The following is a 27,613-nucleotide window of genomic DNA, read 5'->3' on the forward strand; positions in this document are numbered from 1 at the left end:
TTTTCTGCCGCCTAAAATGCTTAAAGTCCTGGAGCACACATCTTTCAAAATTTAAGATTTTATGCAGTCTGTTAAGCACTAGAAAATGAAATGGAATATAGATGTGACATTTGGCTAATCAATTTCTTACTAAGAATAAAAAGCACTAAAGAGAGAATCCACTGATTTCTCAGGACAGTCATTCAGTTGTCTCATCAGATCAGGAGGGGTAATGCTGAGTGGATGATAATACTGTTAATTCAGTTTTGAACTGAATTGGATGGGCATATTAGTGCTTATTTTCTAGTTTTATTTGTCCAACTGCATGACTGATTTGGCAGCCCTCCTCCCACGCTGCCTTTAAAGTCACTTTGTTCACAGATTAGCAAGAACGAATTCTGGGGAACTTTGATCCCAAAGTCTCAGGGAAATGTTTAAAAGTGAAATTCAGGGAAGGAATCTGGTCTCACTGCTGTACATCTTCTTGGCATCTGTTATACCTTTCTCAATTCTGCCTCATCTCTCTGTTGCTTTCCTATAGGAGAAAAGAAAAACTGTAACAAAACACAATTGCTAGTTATTTTCCATCTTGTTTAATTCTCTTAACCCAGATTTTCTGATTCTGCAAAATGTGCTGTAACTGTAGTTGTGTGCCTGAGAGATTGACTTGGAAAGTCTGTTTTTCCAGGAACAATGTTTTTAATTTGTAGGATCTTTGGGTGAGGGAGGAGTGAACAGAGTATGCAGCATAACAGAGAAAAAAAGAATATGTAGACATTGCACTTGTCGGCTGCCCGGAAGAGTAGGAATTTTTGTCAGGAGGCCTGAATTGTCATGCGAATCTTTTTTGAAATGAATGCTGTTGCCCTGAGAGGACAAGTTTATTCACTTGGCTGTATTTGGTTTTTTATTGCCCAAATGGCAATATCGGTTGACATATGAAGGGCAAGTAATTTGAGCTTAAAACAAGGTAATGTATGTGAAAGCACTCTTAAAAATATCTTACATAAATAAAAATCCTTGTTAGTTTACAAGTGTTTCATAATGGTCTAACTTCTAGTTCTTTTTTTGTGAGGTTGTGTTTTAAAAAATAAAAGGGATGAGAACCTCCTAGAACTTGTTTTTTAAAGAATATCATGAATGGCAATCACTCAGCTCGCTACTGGGTGTTTAGCAAATGCATTGTTACATACTGTAAACAATATTTCTTTTGTCTACGTGTTGGCTTTTGGTATGGTTACACATATTTTTCTTATCTTAGGTGGGATCTCATCGTGTTCGTATGTCAAGGGGGTTTGAAGCCAATGCACCTGCTTTTGACAGGTAAGACTGATTATTTTTACATAGTGCTGTAGGTTTTGATATTGCTAAGCAGTGAGACTAGTTCTAATTGTATTTACTGATTCATTTCAGCTTTTTTGGCTCTAAGGAAAATTTCTTCTTGACTCCTAATTTAACTGGAGGACAGTGACACTTACTGTTATGAATTCTAGGGGTGGTAGCACTAGGTGTGTGGGTCTTGTCGTCTGGGCCTTAAAACTACCTCTCACCGGTGCGCTGTCCAGTACGGTAGTTACTAGCCGCCTGTAACTCTTGAGCATTTGAAATCGACTAGGCCGGATTGAGATGTGCTGTAGGTATATAATATATACTGGATTTGAGACTTAGTGCAAAAAAAATGCAAAATACTTTATTGATATTTGTTTTATATATCAATTATATGTAGAAATGATATTTTAGCTGTATTGGGTTAAATAAAATATATGTAAATTAATTTCCTCCTTTGATGTTTACTTTTTTAATATGCCTTCTAGAAAATTTTAAATTTTGTCTGTGGCTCATATTACATTTCCTTTGGACAGCATTGCTCTCTAGCTTCTGGAATGGTTAGAAGCTAGAGAAAATAAAGGCTTCTATTTGGGGTCTCTTTTCCTTAAGGCTAGAGCTATTAAGGAGGTCTCTCTGAGTACTCACGGAGTGTGTGATGTCCTCATGTGTGAGGTGCAGCCCTACGCTCTCTGTCCTTGCTGCCTTCCCACCAAAGCTGGGTGGCTCGTGTTTTCCGTGGCTGTCTAGCTTCAGCCTCAGGGTGGAGAGGGATCTAGATGATTCCAACAGCTCGAGCATAGGTGGGAGTTTGTCAGAGAGGAAATTGCATTGAGTTTTTATAAATTCAGAGTTTTGAGTCTGTGTGGAATGGATTTGTATCCAGTTTTGCCAATTGTATGAGTTGAGGGGCTTCCCTGGTGGTCCAGTGGTTAAGACTCCGCACTTCCACTGCAGGGGGCTTGGATTCGATCCCTGGTAGGGGAACTAAGATCCCACATGCCACAAGGCACAGCCAAAAAAAGGAAAGAATAAAATACTGCCACGTGGGTCCTGTTTAATAATGGGTTCCTGTTTATTGAAAAAGGTTTTTGGCTTGTCATTTGACATACGTTTATTTCCTTTCTTTCTTTAATAGGCATTTTAGAACACTTAAGAATTTATATGGTAAACAAATAATAGTAAATTTGCTCGGATCTAAGGAAGGGGAACATATGCTAAGTAAGGCTTTCCAGGTAAGTGTGATCATTTTTTTCTTCTGTTCTGGCCCATGGACACCTAGAATGGTATTTTTAAATAATACAATAATCAGATTCTTCCAGGAAGTAAATTACTTCCTAGAAAAAGATTGGGTACTTGTTGGAACCATTCATTCTTTGGGGCAATTAGGTAACAGTTTAGGATAATCTTGCTGAAATTGGGATTATGGAAAGCTTTCAAGGCAATTGACCCTGTTTTCTAATCTCCTTATTTATGTTGTAGAGAAGCAGAAGGATACCCTCCCCCTCGTCTGTCACTGGCATAAAGATACCAGGCAGGGCTTCCCTGGTGGCGCAGTGGTTGAGAGTCCACCTGCCGATGCAGGGGACACGGGTTCGTGCCCTGGTCCGGGAAGATCCCACATGCCGCGGAGCGGCTGTGCCCGTGAGCCATGGCCGCTGAGCCTGTGCGTCTGGAGCCTGTGCTCCGCAACGGGAGAGGCCACAACAGTGAGAGGCCTGCATACTGCAAAAAAAAAAAAAAAAAAAAAAAAAAGATACCAGGCAGTTTCCTCCTTCATCTGTTCATCGTCTTGCCTATTTCCTAGAAACCATAGTCACTGTTTTAAACCTATGAAATGTTGAATAATGCATTTGTATACACACAAGACTTCTTGTACTGATGAGAGAAAATTTGAGAATTTTCATTAAATAAGAACCTAAAGAAATGTCTGACTTCTAAGGAAAAATATTTTTCATAAATGTTTATTGAGTCTGAATTGATATAAATTATAGTGTTACATAAGATTATGAACTTAAACAAAATGGTTAGAAAACATTTTCTAAAGTTTAAGCTAATGAAGTCCAAAATTAATTATTTGGCTATTTTGTTTTAATATTGTTAATAAACAACTTATACTTCAGAGAATGTGGTAAACTTTTTATGGTAAACTTTTGAAACGTTTGTATATATTGAAGGTATAGAAAAATGAATTTTTCAATGGGCTTTGTCTTAAAAAATAAGCTATTTTATTTTGAGATTCTGTAATAGATATAAAGTCATTATATTTTTATGGTAAAAAATGAAACGCTGGTGGCTGGAAATCATTTTTCATTTTCTAAACCAGATGGGAATGTTATTTAAGTTCCCTGATATTAATCATGCCATACCCAATCTTTCCGGGATAGTATATGAGGTTTTAGGAAAAAGATGCCATAAGATATCAGCAAGTAATTTTCCATTTTACTGCCAGTGGCGATGAAAGCTTTGTGAGATTAGTAAGATTTCAAGGACCTGCTGAGATTTTCATTTAAAATGTAAAGTTCCATTTATAACAGTATATTGATAAGATCATATTTAGTTAACATTTAAATGAATATTTACCTTTTATTTTCAGAGTCATTTGAAAGCTTCTGAACATGCAACTGACATCCAGATGGTGAATTTTGACTATCATCAAATGGTTAAAGGAGGAAAGGCAGAAAAATTACATAGTGTTCTTAAACCTCAAGTCCAGAAGTTTCTGGATTATGGATTTTTTTATTTCAATGGAAGTGAAGTTCAAAGGTTTGACTGCTCTGTTTCTCTTTTCTTTAAATTGGGACTTTGCTATAATTTTATTTAATTAAATAAAATACCTTCCTTTATTATACTTGATTTTAAGCTTGTTTTCCTTTCTTTCTAGTAATAGCTTACATTACTGGGTACATACCATGGGTCAAGCAGTACACTCAGTCTTTACAAGTATAATAACAATCGTAGAGATCAGTTCTTTTATTATCTCCATTCACATTTGAGGAAGCGGAGGCACAAAGCTATCATCTGCCCCAGGTCATATAACTAGGAAACGGTAGAGCTTGATTTATCTGGCTCCAGATCTCATGCTGCTATCTCTGAGGCTATTACATTTCTCTCTTAAAATTAATGTCTTAGGGGCTTCCCTGGTGGCGCAGTGGTTGGGAGTCCGCCTGCCGATGCAGGGGATGCGGATTCGTGCCCCAGTCCGGGAGGATCCCACATGCCGCGGAGCGGCTGGGCCCGTGAGCCATGGCCGCTGAGCCTGTGCTTCCGGAGCCTGTGCTTCGCAGTGGGAGAGGCCACAGCAGCGAGAGGCCCACGTACTGCAAAAAAAAAAAAAAATTAATAATATTTCTTGGCTTCAGTAAGGATTATTATTATTATTTGGCTGTGTTGGGTCTTTGTTGCTGCATGCGGGCTGTCTCTAGTTGCGGTGAGTGGAGGCTACTGTTTGTTGTGGTGCGCGGGCTTCTCACTGCGGTGGTTTCTCTTGTTGCAGAGCACGGGCTCTAGGTACACGAGCTTCAGTGGTTATGCAAGCAGGCTCAGTAGTTGTGGCTCACGGGCTCTAGAGCGCAGGCTCAGTAGTTGTGGCGCACAGGCTTAGTTGCTCCGTGGCATGTGGGAGCCTCCTGGACCAGGGCTTGAACCCGTGTCCCCTGCATTGGCAGGTGAATTCTTAGCCACTGCGCCACCAGGGAAGACCCCAGTAAGGATTATTAAATGCAAAAAAAAAAAAAGAAGACATTGGTTATTGTCTGCTCTGATACAGAACTATGGGGTTATAAATCTGAGTGTGTGTCTGGCTCCTGACTACTGGCCTAATTAAAAATACGTGGTAATCGCCATCGTTCTATGAAGGCCTCTGCACATTCAAAAATGGAGGTGCTTAGCATGGTCTGAGCGTGGAGTTTTTGGCCCTCTGACATCAAAAGGTCACTGACTCAACATTCACACATGCCCAGTTGGAGGGTTGGTGGTCCTAACCAGTGTTAACCAGTTCAGCTTGGTCCTATCCAGTCTTAACCAGCTCATCTCCAGCTATACACAGCTGACTCCAAGTCCCTGGAAAATAACTTGGACAAACATCTTATTGCTTAGCCTGCCTGCTGCTTGGAGGATGTGCAAGTCTTAAAATGACCTTGATTAGTGAAGGCAGGTAAAATGGATTTGACTAATAATTACCCATGGTTTAATTATAATCTACATAAATCATTTATTTGGAAACAAAAAAAATAAGTGGATGTGGTTGAGTAGAGAGATATGTAATAAAGAATATATGGCACATTTCAATTAGGATGTGGTCACAAATCCCCCCTGAACAGTGCCATGGAGGGGGTGAGTATAGAGGACTTACAATTAGGTGACTTGAGTTCAAATTCTAGTTTGTTCCCCTTCTGATTTTGTGAGCCTGGATAAGTCACTTAGCTATTAGGAGTCTATTTCTTATGCTACAAATGACCCAGATTCCGTTAATAGTTAATGAATGCCTGCTAGGAGCTAGAGGCTGTGCTAGGAGGGAGAGGTCCAAGAAAGACAAGATGCGTTTCCTGCCTTAAAGGAGCTCATGGATTAGTGAAGAAGATACAGTCTATAATAGACATTTTCCCCCTCATAGGTTATTGAGGGTGTTCAATGATGTGTATGAAGGGACTTGAAAGCCTAAAATACTCAATAAATGTAAGCTGATGCTACAGCTCTTGAAGATAATGATTTTACAAATAATTAGGGGCATCTGAATAGAGTACTCAACTTTTCCCTTTCTCTATGTTCCCAAAAGTCAGGTAACAAGAAAACAATTCAATGTAATTCCTTGTGACTTTCTAAAGTCTTTTGTGTTTTCAACAAATTGAATGGAGATAATAAAATCTATCTTGCAAATCTAAAAAAAAAATGTGTGGCAGAATGTTAACAGTTGTAGAATCTGGATGGTGGGTATATGGGTGTTCACTGTAAAACTCTTTCACCTTTTTTGTGTGTTTGAGAACTGTTAGACCAGAAAGTTGCGGGGGGGGGGGAGAAAGTAGATGCTACACTTTAATCAGCTTAATTTTTCTCAGTTTGTTTTAGGTTTGTTATTTTTGTTTTAAACTGTCTGTTTAATTTCACTGAATTTGTTACAGATGCCAGAGTGGTACAGTTCGAACAAACTGCTTGGATTGTCTTGATAGAACAAATAGTGTGCAGGCATTCCTTGGCTTAGAGGTAAAAAGAATAAAATATGTCTGTGCAACTTGTATCAAATGCCTTCTTCAGTGCTTTTGTAATATTTATGTTTCTCATTAATGACTTTTCACAAAATGAAGTTATGCTAAAGGCATTCTTTACTTCTAGTCTTTTTCTTTGGGGGAGGGAGCAACATCCCTTTTCGTTTAAATGTTTCCTTTATCTGTTCTAAATACTTTCTTTAGATAGCATCTGTTTCCCTCTATTGTTCCTTAACTTTCCCTTAAAAAAAACCCCTGCTATTTATACTATTCCAGTAATTGCCTCTTTCTGCCTGTCTTTTGGATAAAGAAAAGAAATACGTGTATAGTGTGTGTGAAGAAGAAACAAACAAACGTGTATATATTTGGCCTTCATTCTCTGTGTTGTCTTTTAAAAGTCTTTTTGGAATGGGGGAGGATCTGTTTTCACATGTACAACCCTATAGGATTATATTTTCGACAGAGTCTGATCCAGTGCCATTTACATGGCATTTTCAAATCAGTAGCTACAAAAAACAGGACCAGATGAAAATGTCATTGTTAGAAGGAGAGTGAATGAGAGCCAACTTCTGTAACGAAGTCTCTGTTTAAAAGTTTTTTCCTTTACTATTTATATATCAAATTCAGTCTAATTTAGGCATAATCTCAACTATTTGACAAACTGTGTAGCAATGCTGAGATTTCTAAGTCTTGCCTATTACGCAGCAGTTAGGTTCATAAGGCTATTGTGGGTCTTCATTTAGTTCCATAGGAACTTAGCATAGTTCTCAAATACTATGAAAAACAGGAATAGGAAGTAACAGGTTCTTATTTCCTCTAACAGAGGATCTTAAATTTGGCCAGAATATTGGTTAATTAGTTACTCTGCAACTGAGGGTCTTTCTTTCTCGAAATGCAAGTACAATGTATAGAATTGTCTACTACAAAAATGTAGTTTTCATGTAACTAAGTAAATTTTACTGCTTTGCCTTTTTTGAAATCTGTCCTTGAGGTTTACTTAGAAAATACAACAGAAATAAAAGTAAAAGCAGGAATTTGGTCCTAGGGATGGAGTTTATCACACGGCTCAGGTTTGTTTTGAGTTCTGTTCTGAAGTGGCTAAAAACATTTAGTTAGATTCTGAGAGTAAGCTTAGTGAAGTACTTGAACATCTTCATTAAAAGTAGAACAAGTGATAGAATCTGACTTAGCTGACTACCCACTGTCTGTTGTTAGGTGTGAGAATACTCCCTAGTATAGCAGTTGGTTGACTGGTTACAAAATATACTGCTAGTGTAGGCAAAACCAAACTACTTGTAGTGAAGGCCACTTTTGCCCAGTTCCTTGAAGAAGGAGGTATAAATGATAAAGCAGATGCCGGAGGCTGATTTTGTTAATACTCCATGCCAGCAAAGAGTAGCCCTGGTGTAGGTCTCTAGGCAATCAGATAAACCCAGTATAGGGTTTTTAATATTATTTTAATGTTTGATCCCTCTATAATTATGGATAATGTCCACTTATAGACAAGATAAAAGGAAACACAAATGGGAGGGAGTTAAGTAAAAATGCAAGACATCGACTAGATTCCAAATAAGAGAAAGAGACTGGATAAGGATTATACGTTGCTTTGCCTTTGCCAGACTTCAAGGCTAAGAGTCATTCATAGTAAAGACCAATAACTTTTCTGAACACTTCTACTGTGATGAAGGAACTGTGGGAGCCCAAAGATCCTTGCATTCCTTGCATGCTGTGTCCCCCCTAGTTCTCCCTTATATGCTTTACTGATACGAATTTTATACATTAGAAGCTGTCGTGACTTTATTCAGAGATATGACTCACTTTTAAAATTTTGATAACAATTCAAGAGCAGCTCTACTTTTCTCACAATCTCCTGACCTTAATTACCCAAATGTGTAGACCCAAATCCAGAAATTAAAGAAACTTAGTTATTTCTACATATATTTAAATAAACGAGGTAAATATTGATATATTTCTCTGCTCCAATGCGTGCTGTTGTGTATTGTTCTTTTAGGTGAACAAGATAAACTAGTCTGATTTATAGGGACATTTTTTCCCTACTTTTTGGCTGCGCGGCTTGTGGGAACTTAGTTCCCCAACCAGGGATTGAACCTGGGCCCTCGGCAGTGAAAGAGGGGAGTCCTAACCACTGGACCGCCAGGGAATTCCCCATAGGGCCATTTTGATAAGCTTAATATCATTTAACCAGAAAGAAGTTCTTATTACTGCAAGGGAATACTGAGTTACTTGTAGGTTTCATTGATGTGATATTTACTTTAGAAATTGACATGGTGGAAAATAGTAAACTTGTGTTTTCAGAATCCAGACCCACAAAGTCCTGTAACTGTAAATTCTTGGTTTGATTCTGGTAGTTCTTAAAAAGTCACATCATAATGAATGTATTCATATACTTACAAAAGTTTCTCTTTTGCTGTTTTAGATGCTAACTAAACAATTGGAAGCTCTCGGCTTAGCTGAAAAGCCTCAGCTGGTGACTCGCTTCCAAGAAGTTTTTCGGTCAATGTGGTCTGTGAATGGTGATTCAATCAGTAAGATTTATGCAGGAACTGGAGCTCTTGAAGGAAAGGCTAAGGTAGATCTAGATCTATCATAACATTATAAAAGATCCTTTTTCCTTCTTTAATAAAGCTTTAAATGGACTCTTTTAAATTAATAGTTTGGTTTTTATAAGGTATCTGTTTTAGAATTCTGCTTTATCATGCTTTTATGTCCTCTTTAACACTTCCTTCTATAGTGGATACTAATGATTGAACAGATAGTTATTTCCCTAGGTTTGAGGGACACGTATACATGACATATTCAGTTGTTTAGTGATAATCCACTAGGCTTAGATATGTGTTCCTCACATTTTTTAAAATGATTTTTCACCTGCATAATATCTGTTTTACTTTTCATATTATTTTGATTAAAAATATGTTTTTTTTAAACCTTTGGTTTTGTGTGTGTGTGTGTGTGTGTGTGTGTGTATGTGGCCGCACAGCACGACATGCAGGATCTTGGTTTCCTGGTCTAGGGATCGAACCCAGGCCCCCTGCAGTAGAAGCACAGAGTCCTAACCACTGGACTGCTAGGGAATTCCCCCAAATATGTTTTTCTTTAAAAAAAAAAAATCAGAGACTTCCCTGGTGGTTCAGTGGTTAAGATTCCACACTTCCAGTGCAGGGGGCATGGGTTTGATCTCTGGTTGGGGAACTAAGATTCCACATGCTTGCTGTGTGGCACGGCCAAAAAAAAATTTTTTTTTAATTAAAAAAGTAAAACAACAAAACAAAACCTCCCCTCCCTCCCAAATCATAGTCTTCCCAATGAAGAGTCTTGTCTTATTTGACTTTGTTTACCCAGCACTTGACGCAGTGCATTCTGTTGGATAGATGTGTGATAAATGCTGGATGGACCAATAAATCAATGGGCAATTTATGCCACACCCACTGTGAACCAAATGCTATTAGGGCTTAAGTTTGTTTTTTGTTTTTGTTTTTGCTTTTGTTTTTTTTTGCGGGGTACGTGGGCCTCTCACTGTTGTGGCCTCTCCCGTTGCGGAGCACAGGCTCCGAACGCGCAGGCTCAGCGGCCATGGCTCATGGGCCCAGCCGCTCCGCGGCATGTGGGATCTTCCCAGACCAGGGCACGAACCCGTGTCCCCTGCATCAGCAGGCGGACTCTCAACCACTGCACCACCAGGGAAGCCCAGGGCTTAGGTTTTTATTCTTTTTCTTTTCTTACCTTGAAAAGGAGGCTATCAAAATGTGCAAAGGAAGTGTGAAATATGGACATAATTATAAGTCTGTGCCTCGTCATTACTTTTATCTACAGACTACTTTCTCCTTTAGTGTTTGGCCCTTACTGAGGGACTTTGGGTGCATACTTGAGGTATTTTTCATTATTTTATATACTTAAATATTGACCTTTTATGTCTCCTGGCCTCCATTGAATTTAATATTCTAAATCCCTATCCCCAGAAATAGAAACAGGGACATTTACCACTTTTATAGTTTCTTATTTAGCCGCTTCAATATAGCAGCTGAAGTTCATCATCACAAAGTCTTCTTTTAATTTCCAAATCTTCCTCCTCTTCTGTGTCTCATAAAGTGTCATGCCTCTCTTCAGAGGCATTGGCCTTACCTGCAAAAGTTCCTTTTGTTCAACTCACAGAAATAATTTGTACTGACATTTACAAGTATTTACATCTCAAATGGTCCCTTTTTTTTTTTTTTTTTTTTTGGCGGTACGCGGGCCTCTCACTGTTGTGGCCTCTCCCGTTGCGGAGCACAGGCTCTGGACACGCAGGCTCAGCGGCCATCGCTCACGGGCCCAGCCGCTCCGTGGCATATAGGATCTTCCCTGTCCGGGACATGAACCCGTGTCCCCTGCATTGGCAGGCGGACTCTCAACTACTGTGCCACCAGGGAAGCCCCCTTAAATGGTCCCTATTTTTGAAAACCCGAGATTGTTAAACTTTCATGTATTCCTTTTGAATAAAGAACATAATTCTTGCTTTTAAACCTGATTCTCTACAACTATTGCTTAAAATATTCTTTTATGTTCTGCCTTTTTGTTTCTGCAGTTGACTATCTATGTACAGAGGTTACATATATTTTCAGCGGTCTTTTATCTCTAACAAAATAGATATGAACTTTTATGTATTAAATATTCTAGTCTGAATTGAACTAAAATCTAACATCTGAACTGCTCTTTCTTTTCCTTTCTCTGGGTTCCTTTTGATTAATTGCCTGATAATGTGAATGGTGAGTCTCTTTTCAAATAATGTCATTTGCATATGTTTTATGGAAGGAAATAACATTTTAAGCCTCAAATTCCTGTTATTTCTTTAAGGAATAAAAATTACATATTGCAAACTAAAGTTCTTTTTCTAAAAGGCAAGAGTTTGTTGTTGTTTTTTTAAAACAATCATCAAAATCTGTAAGATTAAAATATCTTTATGATAGCTAACACACCTGAGTAAAATATATGTTCATTAGAAGTTGTAATCGGCTCTCTCACTGTAGGAATTGGCATATATTTATTTTTATTACTTATATTTACATAGGCAAAGTGACCTAAAATATACAAACTGTAGTTTACATGTTACAGACTAGACCTTCGTTCTCATATTCAATTTTAGTTTTAACTAATGTAAGTTATTGGGAGCAATTTCAATTTTATTTTTCTACTATTAGAGTACTTCGAAGTTTTCCTGAGAACATGCAAGTGCAGTGTATCCTCCTTTATCTCCCCTGCTTCTCCCCACCTATCCCATCCATCCCCAGGTCTAAAAGTTACTATGTAAGAAGTAATTTCCTTGTCTTGAATAAGTATATTTCAGTTTATTTCCTTTATAGTAAACAATTTTAAACTTTTAAGGCTCTAGATATCATTAGTGGATGCAGTTGTGGCGCTGAGCTTCTTCTGTCTCTGTGCAGAGCTGTTATCCAAAAGAGGAAAAGAAACAGTGACATCTTGAGACATTTTAATGTGATGGTTTGATATTCAAAATAGAATAATTAGGTCCTTTTTATTACAGTAAAGTCATATAAAACTTATTTAAAGTTTCAGAATACCTATTGAATAAAAACAATTTAGAATGAAAGTCCATGCTTTTTTCCCCAACAGGCTGGAAAGTTAAAAGATGGTGCTCGTTCTGTTAGTAGAACAATTCAGAATAACTTCTTTGACAGCTCCAAGCAAGAGGCCATTGATGTTTTGCTACTGGGAAATACTTTAAATAGTGATTTAGCTGACAAAGCTCGAGCCCTTTTAACTACTGGAAGTTTGCGTGGTATGCGTCCTTACTTTATATTTTACTTTATATTGTTTATATTCCTTCTAAAAGTCCAAGAGGTAAATGTAAACTTACTTACGTGAATACTTTTTAGATTGAGTTGATTAAAATAGTTTTGGAAGGAATTTCTGTCCGTGTAATTTTCTAAAATTGCATTCTCCAAAGGAAGTTTATCTCTCCTAAAACGTCTATATCATTAGTGGAATTATTAAGCTAAAACCGAGGCCCATGCATGTTTTCTTTTATAGATTATGATTGAGGAGGGAAATGGTTTAAGTATTGCTAACTTTATATAAGGCAGGAATTCATAAAATATTCAGCTAGTACTTTCAGTAGAGTATTTAATAATTATGTAGAAAACATTGCTTTATTGAAAAAAACAATACCTTTGTTGGTTATTTAGCTAATCACCACCCCAAAAGTTTCTATAACTTGGTCCTACCTTTTAAATGCTGTTGTTTGAATAAGCATTAAATCATATTAATAATTTTAAAATGCTTATTATTGGACACCATCATTCCCAATTTTAATATTTGACATAAATATATGGCTTTCAGAATGGCTGTTTATCTTTCACTGTGTCTTTCATTAAAATCAAAAGAATTTGAGCTCATATCAGTGAGCGTATATTAAGCAGTATCGTGGGAAAACTCAGTATACATTGTAAAACTTAATAGACTTCCTTAATTTCATATTTTTTTCTATTTTAACACTGTAACACTCTGAACATTTTCATTTCTTCTGTTACCCCCCCAAACCAAACCTTTCAATTTTCCCTGTTCAAGTAGGAGAAATTGTTCTTCATCGAATTATGTACTCTTGGGTCATTACTTAGTCAAATACGTTATCATGGATTCTTTCAGAATTCTGCATGGTGCTGAAGGTAGTTAATTACAGTCAGCTCCTCAGGGGTCTGTGAGTAGGCTGGGGACTGAAGTCTACTAAAGCTCTGAAAACCAGAATCTGATCTTAGCTACTCCTTTTAACAACAAGCTTTCTTCCTGGCTTCCAGCAGTAGACGCTGACTGATTTGCATCTTATCACCTCTTTCCACCTGTGCCTACTTTGATATGGAGGCATTTATCAGCAACAACTGAAAGTAAGCCATTGAAGGAAAGAGAAGAAGTGAGGGACCTGAGTAATTCCCAGACTTGTTCATCAGTTTTTTTGGTTTCCTGCACATTTTACTATATGAAAAATATACCCTTAAAAAAAGTACAGTCAGTTCTGCTCTAATGCTTATTCTGAGAATGGGAATTTTGTTCCAACATGGATGCTATATCAGGGAACATTTTGAGTATAATGCCAGTTCTGCAGTAGTTTATGCGTGATTTCACTGGTAATAATGCTGGGGAAATGCGGAAAGCTGCACCCAGCAGAACTGCGTTGGGTGGAAATATACACAACACACATACACATGTGCGTGCACCTGAGACATCGCTCCCTCCGCTCACCAGATCCATCCGTAACTGGTGTTACAACTTACCGTCCAATTGCAGAGACCTCTTCTCCCAGGATTCACAATTACTTACAAGCACAGGCCTCCTGCTGCCCATTTCTATGAGCAAACCTTAGGTCTTTGTCAAAATGAAGTGCCGTATTTTAGACGTATTCGTACATTCCTTAACCATCTAACATGCGTAAAATTCTGCTACTGTTTTTATATTAGGTTCCTATCTTTCTTGGCACGTCATTGCCGAAGTGTTTGAATGTTGTGCCCGAACCCCATTTTTGCCATAAGCCCTGTGCCTGTGGGAATTGGCACCATTTTGCCTAGCATGGTGATTTTGCTGGAATGTATATGTTTTGTTATAACTGAACTGATAGTACTTATCAGCTGGTGAGTCCCAGAAAGAATGCTACAAGGTGTAAGGGCAGTAACTTCAGTATTTCAAAGTCCTCCAGCCTCTTAGGTTTTCAGGTTCATATTCTCCCTCACAAGTATATGCACGTGCACACACACAGACTTACATACGGGAGTAGCCTGGAAAGCAGGCCTAGACCCTTCTGATTGTGAAACTCTGGACATCACTGAGTCCCCATAGGATTTTTCTTTGATGCAGAAGGTTTGCATCAGTCATCATCATTTACTTTTATCTTTGGTGTCCTACAGCCATCAGAAAAAAATTAACTCCTCAAACTAAATCAAAAGAAAAAAATGAGGCTGTCTGAGAATGTTTTGTCATAACATTCTAGACTTCAGCTGTAACTTGCTGTTTTACTAATGATTCTTTGTTTTCTTCTTGATGCATCCATAGTTTCTGAACAGACATTACAGTCAGGTACAGTATAGAAAATCAATCTGTAAATAAAAGCAACTTTTTCTCTATTTTTTTAAAAAGTTGATGTTGTATATAAATAAAGCCGCAAATAAATGGAAACTTTATTTTGCCCTCCGAATCTAACATGATAAATTGATAACCTTGTTTTAATCTGAGAAAAATATTTTGAGTTTGAGAAAACTAAGTATTTCATTTAGAAGGAAATATGCAATGCTCTTCGTATTCCTGTAGCAAATGCTTAATTCCAATTAAATGTAGGTCATCTAGTTTTCATTTTACTTTCATATTTCATTGAACAAACATTATTAGTGTTATATCTTACTCTTTATAGGCTACTGGAAGAAACCCAGGTGTGACTCTTTCGGATGAATGCCCGAGTACTGTGATATTTATGACTACTCAGTGGTGCTTCTCACACATAATATTTTAAAAGGCATTTAGTGTACTAAAATATGATCTGAAATCTTTTAAAAAGCATTAAGATTGCTAACAAACTTAGAAGAGTTAAGTGTGTAAGACCTAAAGGTCATTATTTTTCTTGCCTTTCCTGTTCTTAGGAATCTCACGCCTTCATTCTCTGGACAAGGTTTATGATCTTGTCTTTAAACTTGAATCTGTGGTGAAATGAGCAAAAGCTAAACTCCTGCCAGAAATTTAGCTGAAAAAGACTTTCACTTAAGATTTGGTATCCCTTAAGATTTGTTTCACTTAGTTATTGTTCTGAGTGTTTTGAGAAACTATTGGCAATTTTTTTGAGAAGGATGGAGGAAGAGAGCCCTTGGATATATTTTTGAGTTACGTCATGGAATCCATTTTCTGAAATGGTATGGTATTTAGGGATGGACATCTGTTTGAACATAGACTCATGTCTTTCTGCACGTTAAGGTGCCAACCAGTTAAGAATAAACTAGGAATTTTTTGTAAACTTTCTATTCCATTTGTAAACAGACTTTAGTAGCTCACCCAACGTGGCAACATGTTTTTGTTCACACAATTCATTATTTGTCTTGCTGGATATTTTAAGCTGTTAAATCATTATGGAACTTGTGTTTTGATGTAGAAAAGATTGTAGAAGCTGTTTTCTAGCAGTAACAATGGCAATGACTTCAATTAGAAAGACCACTGATAATCTGTAGTAATAGAGAATTATTCTTTATCCAGGTTCAGCAGGCTTTCAGTTAACCATACCAACAGGCCAGAACAAATAATCTGCTTTCATTACCACTGGACACCTCTATATGAGTAATCAAATCAAATAGCAAGAGGGCTAGAAATGTGCACGTTTGCCCCTGGGAACAGTGGGGACGTGCTTGTCATGTAAATCAGCAGTCCTTTCATGGGATTCACAGGTCAAACTATTTTCACTCTAATCCGAAAAAGTTATTTGCCTCTTTCACTCGTTCTCTCACAAGACTGCTTGCTGTATGTACCTTGGTATCCAACAATAATAATTAATATCGTAATAAAATAAGATCCTGTGGTGAAAGGTGAGCACCATTGTGATTTCCCTTTCCTCTTGCCAGTTAACCGCCCGTTAAGGGCATATTCTCTGTCTTTAGATTGAAGTCCTGTTAAGGCTCTGTTAATTTAAGTGCCAAGGATTTGACTTAACCTAAATGAAGCATGGTTTAGGAAGAAGAAGGATAGGTGGAAGTCACAAAAATAGGTGGGGAAAGGATTGAGGATTCAAAATGTATTGAACATTTATTCATTTAACCATTACTTGCTGAGCACTTACTATGTACCAGGCGCTCTTCTAGTCACTAGGGATATTAGACCATTTCTGCCCTCATGGAGCTTCCATTCTTGTGAGGGTCCAGTGGCTGAGCAGTGAGAGAACAGGGATGGGGTGGCAGGTGAGGGCAGAAAGGTGGGGCAGGTTGTTTGGGGCCTTGCAGAACGTTTGTAAGGACTTGGTGTCTCCTCTGAGCTGGGAGGCATTTAGTCATGGCTTCATCTCCATCCTCTCATTATTGTCCATAATTTGTGTTTTTGTCAGGGGGCCATTATTCATTAAACCACCTGTCAGTAGCTAGAATCCTAAATGTAATGGTTCTTGAATGTTTTTGTTTGGGGAGAAGTAACATATTTTTACTAGCCTCCGAATGAAAGCTGTATGAAAGTCAGTTGCTATATTCCTAAAAATGTGCAGTCTGTGCTTTTGTATTTCATAAAATAGTGTACCATTTCAGTGAAACAGAACTGTTTGTTCTGCATGTTTTTTTGTTGCTGCATTAATTTTGTAATAGTTTTTTTACTTGGGCTATTGTACTTAATGTATGATTTTTTAAAAGTTGTGTTGGTTAATTGCATTGTGCTGGGCTCTGTGTTCAAGGCTGTCTTTTTTGTGCTTATGCATGTATCTGATGCTTCTTTGTGCTGATGATGGTAATTGTACTTTCCAGCCATCATTTCTCAGTCATGAAAATCAATTTTTGTAAATGGTTAAATGCAGCCAAAATTCTGTTGTGTTTTGTTCTCGATTAGCATCTTCTAAAGTTCTAAAGAGCCTGTGTGAGAATTTCTACAAGTATTCAAAGCCCAAGAAAATTCGAGTATGTGTGGGCACCTGGAATGTGAATGGCGGGAAGCAGTTTCGCAGCATAGCTTTTAAGAATCAGACCCTCACTGACTGGCTTCTCGATGCACCCAAGTTAGCTGGCATCCAGGAGTTTCAAGGTTGGCTTTTTATAATACGGATTTAATTAATTAACCCTGACTGTGATTTATTAATCTAGAAAAGAAATGTGGCACTTCACAGTATACATTACCTTATAAAAGAAACTGGGATTTATACATTTGAAGACCAACATTCTTATAGGTAAATCTGTTCAAATCTTAGGTCTTTTGTATTCCTAGACCTTTATCTACTACTTCATAAGAAAACATGGTAAAATAAAAAATCCTTTTCTTTGTTATTTGATTCTCAGGAAATTGGATCCGTACATAAATTGATATCTTTAAGGTAACTACACGTATAAGAAAAACTAGTTCTGTTTTTATTCTTTAGACTGATACAAAGGAAGCTTATTTTATGATTGATAATTTTTCAAATTTAATATGTTCTATTTTTCAAATACAGTCCTTTATTTGCTAAGATAAGAAATAGGGTGATCATGAGCAGTTTTACAAAACTTGTTTTGACGTTTGTTGGCCCTTTATAGCAAACGGTACTGACTCACCCTTGTAAAGACTTGTCATTCAGTTTGGGTGCTCTGCCACCAAGCTCTTACTAGCCAGAACCAAACGCTGAGCTGAGGATGCTTGTATTCAGATTCTAACTAGAGTCAAGGATTTGAGGCCTTCGTCGTTTAAGTCAACTTTAATTCCTTTTTCAAATGGTACACATTTACCAAGTGTTATTTATGAAGGTGATGTACATAGGAAATACTGTGAGATGCAGATTTTCCTTTTTTAGTTGTCTTTAATCAGTCACACCTTAAACCCTGGGAATTTCCCTAAACTTTTATTAAAATGCCCTTTTTCATTTACACTGAACCTAACTTGAAACTGTTGTTGTAGTAGTAATAATAACAATAATAAAATAACAGCTAATACTACAATTCTAACTACTTTACATGTATTCATTTAATCCTTATAACAGACCTAATATACCATCACTATTATTATTCCAGTTTCACAGATGAGAAACTGAGACACAGTAAGAGAAGTGACCTGCCCAAGGTCATTCAGCTAGTAGTGACACAGCCAGGGTTTGAACTCAGGCAGTTTCCTTCCAGAGTTGGGCCACTGCATTTTATTTGTGAACTCGGGCAAGTTGCTTAGGTTCTCCAAAGCCTCAGTTTCCTGTCTGTAAATAAAAGGCAAATATAATCTTGTCTCCTAAGGTGTTTGTGTAGTAAATGAGAAGATTTGTATATAAGCCTTGCACATAATAGCAGTCAATAAATTTTTTTTTCTCAGTATTTGTTCATAGTATTTATAAGTTCTTTCTCTAGCTATTTATCCTCATTTCTGAATGCTTGGGCCACCCAAAGTACCCTGGGGTTGCTTATCTAAAACAGCTCTGTTCTCTTTTGGTCTTGTCAGCTATGAGAGAGCTAATGGCTAGAACAGAGGGGTTAGTCTGAGCCCCTGACTCTTCTCATTTTCCTAGATTGCTTCCACTTAGGAATCTTCAAATTTAAGTGTAAAAAATCCCTCTCAACTGTTTCCTCTAATTTGAGACTGTTACTCAACCACTTTATTATTTGTACCCTTTCTGAAAAATTTCTTTCCCTCTCCATTTTGAGTCACTTTAGCCTTTGAGCAGTGGCTTGTTCCTCTGCTGTCCATGGTACAAACTTTAGCAAGAATTCTTTCAAAATGATTTCTGAAAGGACTTAAGGATCTTCAAGAATAACAGTCTTAGATAGGCAAACTTAGGTCACCTAAATAGAAACTAAATGGAAAGTAATTTTGTCCCCCTCAGGGGGTTTTGCCTTTAATTTGAATTTGGTTAAACTTGAAACGCAAAAGTGGACTTTCATGAGATCTGATGTTGATCTCAGTTGGGTTGGGGGGTAGGGGGGTTGCCATTTAACTAAGGCCATCTCTTAAAAGTCTCTCCTGGATGCTTCATTGTAGATAAAAGAAGTAAACCAACTGATATATTTGCCATTGGTTTTGAGGAAATGGTAGAGTTGAATGCTGGAAACATTGTGAGTGCAAGGTAAGCCAGCCAGGTAACACACAGGGAAACTTTCTAGTTGACGGGCATGGGGAGCAGATAACTAAGTACTTGTTACAAGGATAGATTGAGAGAATATATGTGAAGATGCTTTTTAAACTATAAAATAGCAGTTCTCAAACTTTTTGGTTTCAGGTCTTTCTAAACTCTTAAACATATTGAAAATCTTAAAGAACTTTTATTTATGTGAGTTTTATCTCTTGATATGTATCACATTAGAAATTGAAAATGAAAAATTTAAAACATTTAATTCATTTAAAAATAACAATGATAATAAACTCATACATGTTAACATAAATAACACATTTTCTTCCTGAAAAGTAGCTGTTTTCCAAAACAAAAATTTACTGAGAAGGATGGCATTGATTTGATAGTTTTGCAAATGTCTTTAGAATCTGGCTTAAGACGGCTGTATTCTCACATCTACTTCTGCATTAGTCTGTTGCAATATGTTGTTTTGGTTGAATTATATGAAGAAAATCACATAAATATGTAGCTGGAAACCGAAATATCTTAATAGCCTTTTCAGACCATTTCTTCTCTGATACCACTTAACAAATAGTTTCCCAAAGGTTAGTTGCAGTGTGGAATCTGAAACCATAGCGATGACCTTTTTGTGCTCAGTTATATTAAAACATTGGTCTATCTTTTACCCTTGCATGATTTTGAAACATCATGTGTTGGTCATTTGGAACATATTAGTTCACTGAGTTATGTAGATCTTCCAAATTTTGACACATTTCATTATACAATATTAAACATTATATTGGTTAATTTCATCACTCATCTCATCAGCAAATTCTTCAAGTATGTGGAAGCTGTCAAGATCAGAGTAGCAGATACAGGTTTATCAAGATTCTCATTTTGCTTGAAAACATAAATTTTATCTTTGGGAATAGATGCTATTTTTTTTCCCCTTGAAAACACAGACTTGGCTGAAAAGCTGTTTGCCAAATAATCTAAATCTGAATAACCATAGTCTGTCACTCGTTCTTTCTTATATTCTATGAAAAAAGGGGCATTTCAGCTCTGAACTCAAAGTATCAGGTGCTTTTCTCTGAAACAACCATGGTGTATGCATTCAGTATGCAGCAGAAGTGCTTGATGTGTATTGTCCATTCATCACACAGAATACTATAAAGATGGGACTCAAGGATTGAGCTTTGACAGAATTAATAATGTTTACTGCTTCATCAGGATTTTCTTAGGTGAAATGGCATTTTTTTAAACTGTGAGCGCATGGGGGTAAAGATTATAAGGAATACTAACTAGTACAGTTTGGTGCCTGGATTCCTGCTAAGACATCAGCACTTTTACTTATTGTTTTTGCACCATCATGCAAATGTCAATACAGTGAAAAAGGCAATCTCTTAGCGATATTAGGGAGACAGTTTTGACATCATGGGTTTTAGGGATCCCCAGGGATGTTCCCCGACCACAGCAGAGAACTGATGTTCTGAAGTGTTATTACAAATACAGATTATTTTAGTGAAATTGAAAGCTTAAGTGTTTTATTTTAAGAAATGATGCTTGCTTTAAAAGTTGAGTAGTTGCCCATCTTTTGTGACTTTTTTTAAAGAATCTTTTTCTTTTTTTAATTTAATTAATTAATTAATTTATTTTGGGCTGCGTTGGGTCTTTGTTGCTGAGCGCGGGCTTTTCTCTAGTTGCGGCGAGCGGGGGCTACTATTTGTTGCGGTGCACGGACTTCTCATTGCGGTGGCTTCTCTTGTTGCGGAGCACGGGCTCTAGGCGTGCAGGCTTCAGTAATTGTGGCTCGCGGGCTCTAGAGCGCAGACTCAGTAGTTGTGGTGCACAGGCTTAGTTAGTTGCTCCACGGCATGTGGGATCTTCCCAGACCAGGGCTCGAACCCGTGTCCCCTGCATTGGCAGGCGGATTCTTTTTTTTTTTTTTTTTTGCGTTATGCGGGCCCCTCACTGTTGTGGCCCCTCCCGTTGCGGAGCACAGGCTCCGGATGCGCAGGCTCAGCGGCCGTGGCTCACGGCATGTGGGATCTTCCCCGACCGGGGCACAAACCCGCGCCCCCTGCATCGGCAGGCGGATTCTCAACCACTGCGCCACCAGGGAAGCCCGGCAGGCGGATTCTTAACCACTGTGCCACCAGGGAAGTCCTCTTTTGTGACTTTTTAAAAAAGATTTTCAGAATAAAATTATGGACTGAAATAGTATGGTATTATAGTCATCAGTCTTGAAAGTGACAACTTTCTTCTTAGCTAAAGTGAATAACAATTTATACAGGGAAGTAGAAAATAATTCCGACTTCATTCATTTTGCTGTTTGACTCTTTCCTGAAAGTACAGATTCAGGTCTTAGAACATATTCTGAGGGCTCCCAGTACCAAACACATTGTTCAGTTGTTGGTCTAAGTAGAGATTAATCAAATTATTCTTTAATGAAAATGGTGATTGATCATTCATATATTTAACCAATATCTACAGAGCACCTGCCCTAAGTGCTAAAGATACATCAATGAATAAAACAGACAAGTATCCCTACCTGTGTGCACCTTCTTTTCTAGTGGAGGAGACAGACAATAAATAACTCGAATAAGTAAGTTATATAGCATGTTAGAAGACGGTAGGTGCAACCGAAAGTAGATAGATAGAGGTCAGGGGATTGGGCATGTGGAGGTGGGGAGGTGTGTGTGGTTTGGAATGGAGTGATCAGGGTTCATTGAGAGAGCTGAAGAAAGGGATGAAAGCTGTCGTTCTGTTTTCAGAATCCAAGTCTTGGTGGTGGGGTTGGTAGGGAATCCGTGCTCTGAATTGGTATTTTGGAGGCAGTGTGGCATGGTGTTAGATAGATTAGATGGGTGGATGTGAGGTCGTATTCTGGCTTACCGTTTATCGTTTGTATGACCTGGAACTACAAGAAGATTGTTTTTGCTCACCATTGGAGGTTCTTGGGCACAAACTTAATACTCTGAAAATGTATAAAGAGAAAGACTCAAGCATTTTTGCTACCTTCTTTATACGAACTGTGTTTCAGAATAACTGAGTAGTTGATAAGAGAGAAGTTGTTTATAGAAGAATTCCAACTTATTACAAATGCCCATGGAATGCTGAAATTATGAAGTCAACAGGTTGTAACCCCTAATGAAATAATGGATCTAGGCAATGATCATCAGTCGATGTTAAAATCTTAGAAGAAGGATCAGTGGAGTAACTTTTTATTACAGCGAGTCAATTGTCACGGTCCTAACAGCCTATCGGGTGTAATATCACAGAGATTAGTTCCCACTATCATGCAAGGGTGACTATACCACCTGTGAGGTTATTTTTGCTAAAACAAATCAATAAAATTGAATGTTTCTTAATCAAGCTTCTAGAGTAACCAGTTTAAAACAAACCTGACAGAGGAACAAGGTACCATGAAGACACATCAGACAAATCCAGACTGTTAAACATTTTACAGACAAATAGCCCAGCTTCTTAAAAAATAAATAGCATTAAAAAGAGGGTTGGGTGAGCTGAGAGACTGCTAAAGATTAAGAGAGATTAAGAGACAAGCAAATGCAATGTGTGGACCTTATTTGGACCCTGTTTTAAAGAAACCAACTGTAAGAAGAGGTTTTTTTAGATAATCAGGGATTTAAATTTAAATTTAAATACGAACTGAGTATTAGATGATACTAAAGAATCGTTAATATTTGAGTGTGATAATGGCATTGTGACTATGCAAAAATGAAGATGTCCTGTTGCATTTACAGGTGCATACCAAAGTGTTTCTGGGTGAAATGGCCTATGTCTCAGATTTGGGTTAAAATATTTCAGGTTTAAAAAAAGGAGAGGGGGTATGGAAGAAGAATGATTGGCAAAATGTTGATAAATGTTGAAGCTGGATAATGGGTGTATGGTGGTTTATTTTATGAGTATCTCTTTTTTGTGGCTGTTTAAATTTTTCCATTATAAGGTTTTTTTTAAGGTATTATAACCCATAAAAATAAGAAAAGGCGGGGGAATGTATCTGGAAGCATGTTCTTCACTGTTATCCCAATGAATACTAAAGAAAAAATAAAGTATACAAGCTTGAGATTACTTACATGGTGAGCACTCATTTAATCAGTAAGCTCATATTTTCTTTGTAAGGGAGTAATAGTGTGGGTGTTCTTTTGGCTAAATTTTGGGTTTTCCTTTTTAAAGGAAACAAACAAAAAAGCCCAGCCCGCGTAAAGACTTCACTGTTGGTGTGGATTTCGTGACGTCAGTAGTTTTATTAAATGTGGGCATATAAAGGTATAATTGACAACTGTCTTATAAAACAGGCTATATTACTGTCACCATCTTTTTGAAGATTCCCTCTTTAATATTTTCTGTTAGCACAACAAATCAGAAGCTCTGGGCCGTGGAACTTCAGAAGACCATCTCCAGAGACAACAAGTATGTGCTGCTAGCCTCCGAGCAGTTAGTGGGCGTCTGTCTGTTTGTTTTTATCAGACCACAGCATGCTCCGTTCATCAGGTCAGTAAACAGATCGCTCTCCTAAGGCTGCTTCCTAACATCAGATAATAAAAAGGCCTGTCATGTTTGTGGCTTCAGAGAAACACTTGTTCATGGTTCTTGTTTTTAAATGTGCTTTTTTTTTTAATTGAAATATAGTTGACTTACAATGTTGTGTTAGTTTCAGGAATACAGCAAAGTGATTCAGTTATACATTTGTATATATATCTATTCTTTTACAGATTCTTTTCCCTAATAGGTTGTTACAAAATATTGAGTATAGTTTCCTGTGCTATAAAGTAGGTCCTTGTTGGTTATGTTTGATTTTATTTTATTATTTAAAAAAATTTTATTGGGGTATAATTTGCAATGTTGTGTTAGTTTCAGGTGTACAGAAAAGTGAATCTGTTATACATATACATATATCCACTCTTTTTTAGCTTCTTTTCCTATATAGGCCATTACAGAGTATTGAGTAGAGTTCCCTGTGCTATACGCTAGGCCCTTATTAGTTATCTATTTTATATATAGTAGTGTGTATATGTTAATCCCAAACTCTTAATTTATCCCTCCCACCAGCCCCCTTCTCCTTTGGTAACCATAAATTCGTGTTCTGTGTCTGTGGGTCTACTTCTGTTTTGTAAATAAGTTCATTTGCTTGTAAGTGATATGGTATTTGTCTTTCTCTGACTTCTTTCACTTAGTATGACAATCTCTAGGTCTATTCATGTTGCCACAAATGGCGTTATTTCATTCTTTTTTGTGGCTGAGTAGTATTCCATTGTATATATATACCACATCTTCTTTTCTTTTCTTTTCTTTTTTTGTTTATAAAGTAGTACTTACTCTTTTTTTTAAACTTTTCTGAAGATTTAAATTTATTTATTTAAAAATTATTTATTTATTTATTTATTTATGGCTGCGTTGGGTCTTTGTTGCGGTGCACGGGCTTCTCATTGTGGTGGCTTCTCTTGTTGCAGAGCACAGGCTCTAGGTGCGTGAGCCTCAGTAGTTGTGGCACGTGGGCTCAGTAGTTGTGGTGTACAGGCTTAGTTGCTCTGCGGCATGTGGGATCTTCCCAGACCAGGTCTTGAACCCGTGTCCCCTGCTTTGGCAGGCGGATTCTTAACCACTGCGCCACCAGGGAAGTCCCTGTACCACATCTTCTTTATCCATTCATCTGTGGATGGACATTTAGGTTGCTTCCATATCTTGGCTATTGTAAATAGTGCTGCAATGAACATTGGGGTGCATGTGTCTTTTAGAATTATAGTTTTCTCCCAATGTATGCCCAGGAGTGGGATCCCTGGATCATATGGTAACTCTATTTAAATGTGTTCTTGAGTAAAGAATCACGAATAGTTTCACTGTACTCTTTCACAGGCCTGCCCTCAAAGTGCCCCACAGTGTGTAACGTTATAATTATGTAACAGACATTCCTATTTTCTTATGCACACGGAACTATTGGAATTTCTGATCTTTGATTTAGAATTCTTCCTTTTAAAGGGATGTTGCAGTTGATACTGTGAAGACGGGAATGGGAGGTGCAACTGGAAATAAGGGAGCAGTCGCAATACGAATGCTGTTCCACACCACAAGCCTCTGCTTCGTCTGCAGCCACTTTGCTGCAGGACAATCGCAGGTCAAAGAACGAAATGAAGATTTTGTGGAAATAGCGCGGAAGTTGAGTTTTCCAATGGTAAACTCTTGTGGCTTGTTTTTGAAGAGGAAGCTTTGAAATGTGTTTCAATTTACCCCAAATTCTATATCAGTTTTTGAAAATTTAAGGTAGTTCCTAGAAATGTCAGCATTGTTCACCTAAATATTAGGTACTTCATGTGTAATTACTGTGGGGTTAAATAAATCGGGCATGGCAGGGGTGAGGCAAAGAAGAAGTTGTAAAACATTTTTTTAATTGATTGTTTAAAATTCTCTCTTTGCTTCCAGGGGAGGATGCTGTTCTCCCATGACTACGTATTTTGGTGTGGTGACTTCAACTACCGAATCGATCTTCCTAATGAAGAAGTGAAAGAGCTCATAAGACAGCAAAATTGGGATTCTCTTATAGCAGGAGATCAGCTTATCAACCAGAAAAATGCTGGACAGGTAGATACATACTTAAGATACTTGCATTGGGAAGAAGGGGACCTTTGATTATGAAAACATACTTTTCTTAAAGTGTTGCTTTTTTTTTTTTTTAACCTCTTGGAGTCTCTTTATACTTAGTAGATATGTATCTATAGTTTAACAGGTAGAAAATTGCCTTCTCTCTTTTTTTTTTTTTTTTTTTTTTTGGCGGTACATGGGCCTCTCACTGTTGTGGCCTCTCCCGTTGCGGAGCACAGGCTCCGGACGCGCAGGCTCAGCGGCCATGGCTCACGGGCCCAGCTGCTCCGCGGCATGTGGGATCTTCCCGGACTGGGGCACAAACCCGTGTCCCCTGCATCGTCAGGCAGACTCTCAACCATTGTGCCACCAGGGAAGCCCTGCCTTCTCTTTTAAAAAAAAAAAGGAAAGGAAAACTCATAATAATTTCCAGGAGGAAAAATATATTGTGTCTCCATAAGATTCACTTTCAAGTAGAAGAATATACATTTTTTCTTTCAGTAATAGCAAATTTAGAATCTTACTTGTCAGGGCTAGAGCTTTTTGGCTTTAAGATCCTATGGTAATTTGCTTTATTTTGATGTTGTTGTTTCTCATATCATCTGCCTTTTTGAGACTTAGTTCTAAAAACTTGTGACCACAAAAGTTGGAAGAATTTATTTTAAAAAAAAGTTTTTTAAGAAGGGGTGATTGAAGCCACTTGATATGGTATCTTTCTGGTCATCAGACTTAAATTCTGATGGATACCATGTAACCTCCTTAGGCCCCAATTCCTCATTTGAGAATAAGACATCAAACTATTTGATTTCCAAAATCCCATACAGTTTTAAATGTGTCATGTAGCTCAAAAGTCTGGTGGAATTCCATTGTTCACGTTTTTGTACTTTGCTTAATCAAATGTCAGACAAGTGGCATGATAAAGCCCACGTCTTGGGTTATTTTTTCTTAAGCTCTGTTCCATTCAGTTAGAAGTGTTCATCAGAGGCACATAAATTTCATGAGTCTCCAGTGCATAATAGACATTTAATGCATGGCTGCCTGAATGAAAACAGAACATTTTTGCCTTTTCGAATAACTTACTTTATGTATGTTTATTTTAGATTTTCAGAGGATTTTTAGAAGGAAAAGTAACCTTTGCTCCAACATATAAATATGATTTGTTTTCTGATGACTACGACACCAGTGAAAAGTGCCGCACCCCTGCATGGACAGACCGTGTCCTCTGGAGAAGAAGGAAATGGCCTTTTGATAGATCAGGTTGGGAAAGTTGGAAATGGACTTCTTCATTTAAGTGAACTAGTGCAAATTTTACAAGGAAGAAGGGAATGATACAAATAAGGCGAGGAGGACTACTTTTTTTTTTCAACACAGGTTATCTAGAATAAAATAAATTCAATTTAAATATAAAACTTAAAAAAAATTCTCAGACTTGCTTGTAATACTTTAATTTTTCAATTTGTTTTCTTTCAGTGGTGTAGTGTCATACAAAGAGAAGCAGGGAAACATTTTTACGGAATTGTCAACTGAATGCTAATTAAGATTTCTAATTTGAATAACTCAAGTGGTTTGCAGATATTTTGAACTGCTACCTGTCTGTTCAGTTATTTTTGAAACACTCTCTGGTCACAGGCCTTTAAGTAGCCTCAGAGTAAAGGCTCATCTTAATTTTAACTAAGTAAAGCATAACATGATAACCTCACCAAGAAACCTTTTTAACTTAACGGTGTCTAGACTTCTTGCCTGTTAGCAAGTGTGTCTGGCTTCCCAG

General features: G+C 37.5%; 1 protein-coding gene across 2 annotated transcripts in view; it reads left to right on the plus strand.

Annotated features, from left to right (window-relative positions):
• Positions 1–27,613, plus strand: part of SYNJ1 (synaptojanin 1) — an 86,540-nt gene that overhangs the window by 30,785 nt on the left and 28,142 nt on the right. For both annotated transcript variants that reach the window (XM_060010386.1, XM_060010387.1), the window contains exons 7-18: positions 1,241–1,302; positions 2,444–2,540; positions 3,902–4,071; positions 6,426–6,507; positions 8,947–9,099; positions 12,138–12,303; positions 17,076–17,267; positions 19,176–19,260; positions 23,620–23,760; positions 25,246–25,438; positions 25,687–25,845; positions 26,946–27,102. In XM_060010386.1, the coding sequence (XP_059866369.1) occupies positions 1,241–1,302; positions 2,444–2,540; positions 3,902–4,071; positions 6,426–6,507; positions 8,947–9,099; positions 12,138–12,303; positions 17,076–17,267; positions 19,176–19,260; positions 23,620–23,760; positions 25,246–25,438; positions 25,687–25,845; positions 26,946–27,102 (1,657 nt within the window). The remainder of the gene's footprint in view (positions 1–1,240; positions 1,303–2,443; positions 2,541–3,901; positions 4,072–6,425; positions 6,508–8,946; positions 9,100–12,137; positions 12,304–17,075; positions 17,268–19,175; positions 19,261–23,619; positions 23,761–25,245; positions 25,439–25,686; positions 25,846–26,945; positions 27,103–27,613) is intronic.

The sequence above is a fragment of the Delphinus delphis genome, chromosome 4 (genome assembly GCF_949987515.2).
Source record: "Delphinus delphis chromosome 4, mDelDel1.2, whole genome shotgun sequence".
Taxonomy (NCBI): domain Eukaryota; kingdom Metazoa; phylum Chordata; class Mammalia; order Artiodactyla; family Delphinidae; genus Delphinus; species Delphinus delphis.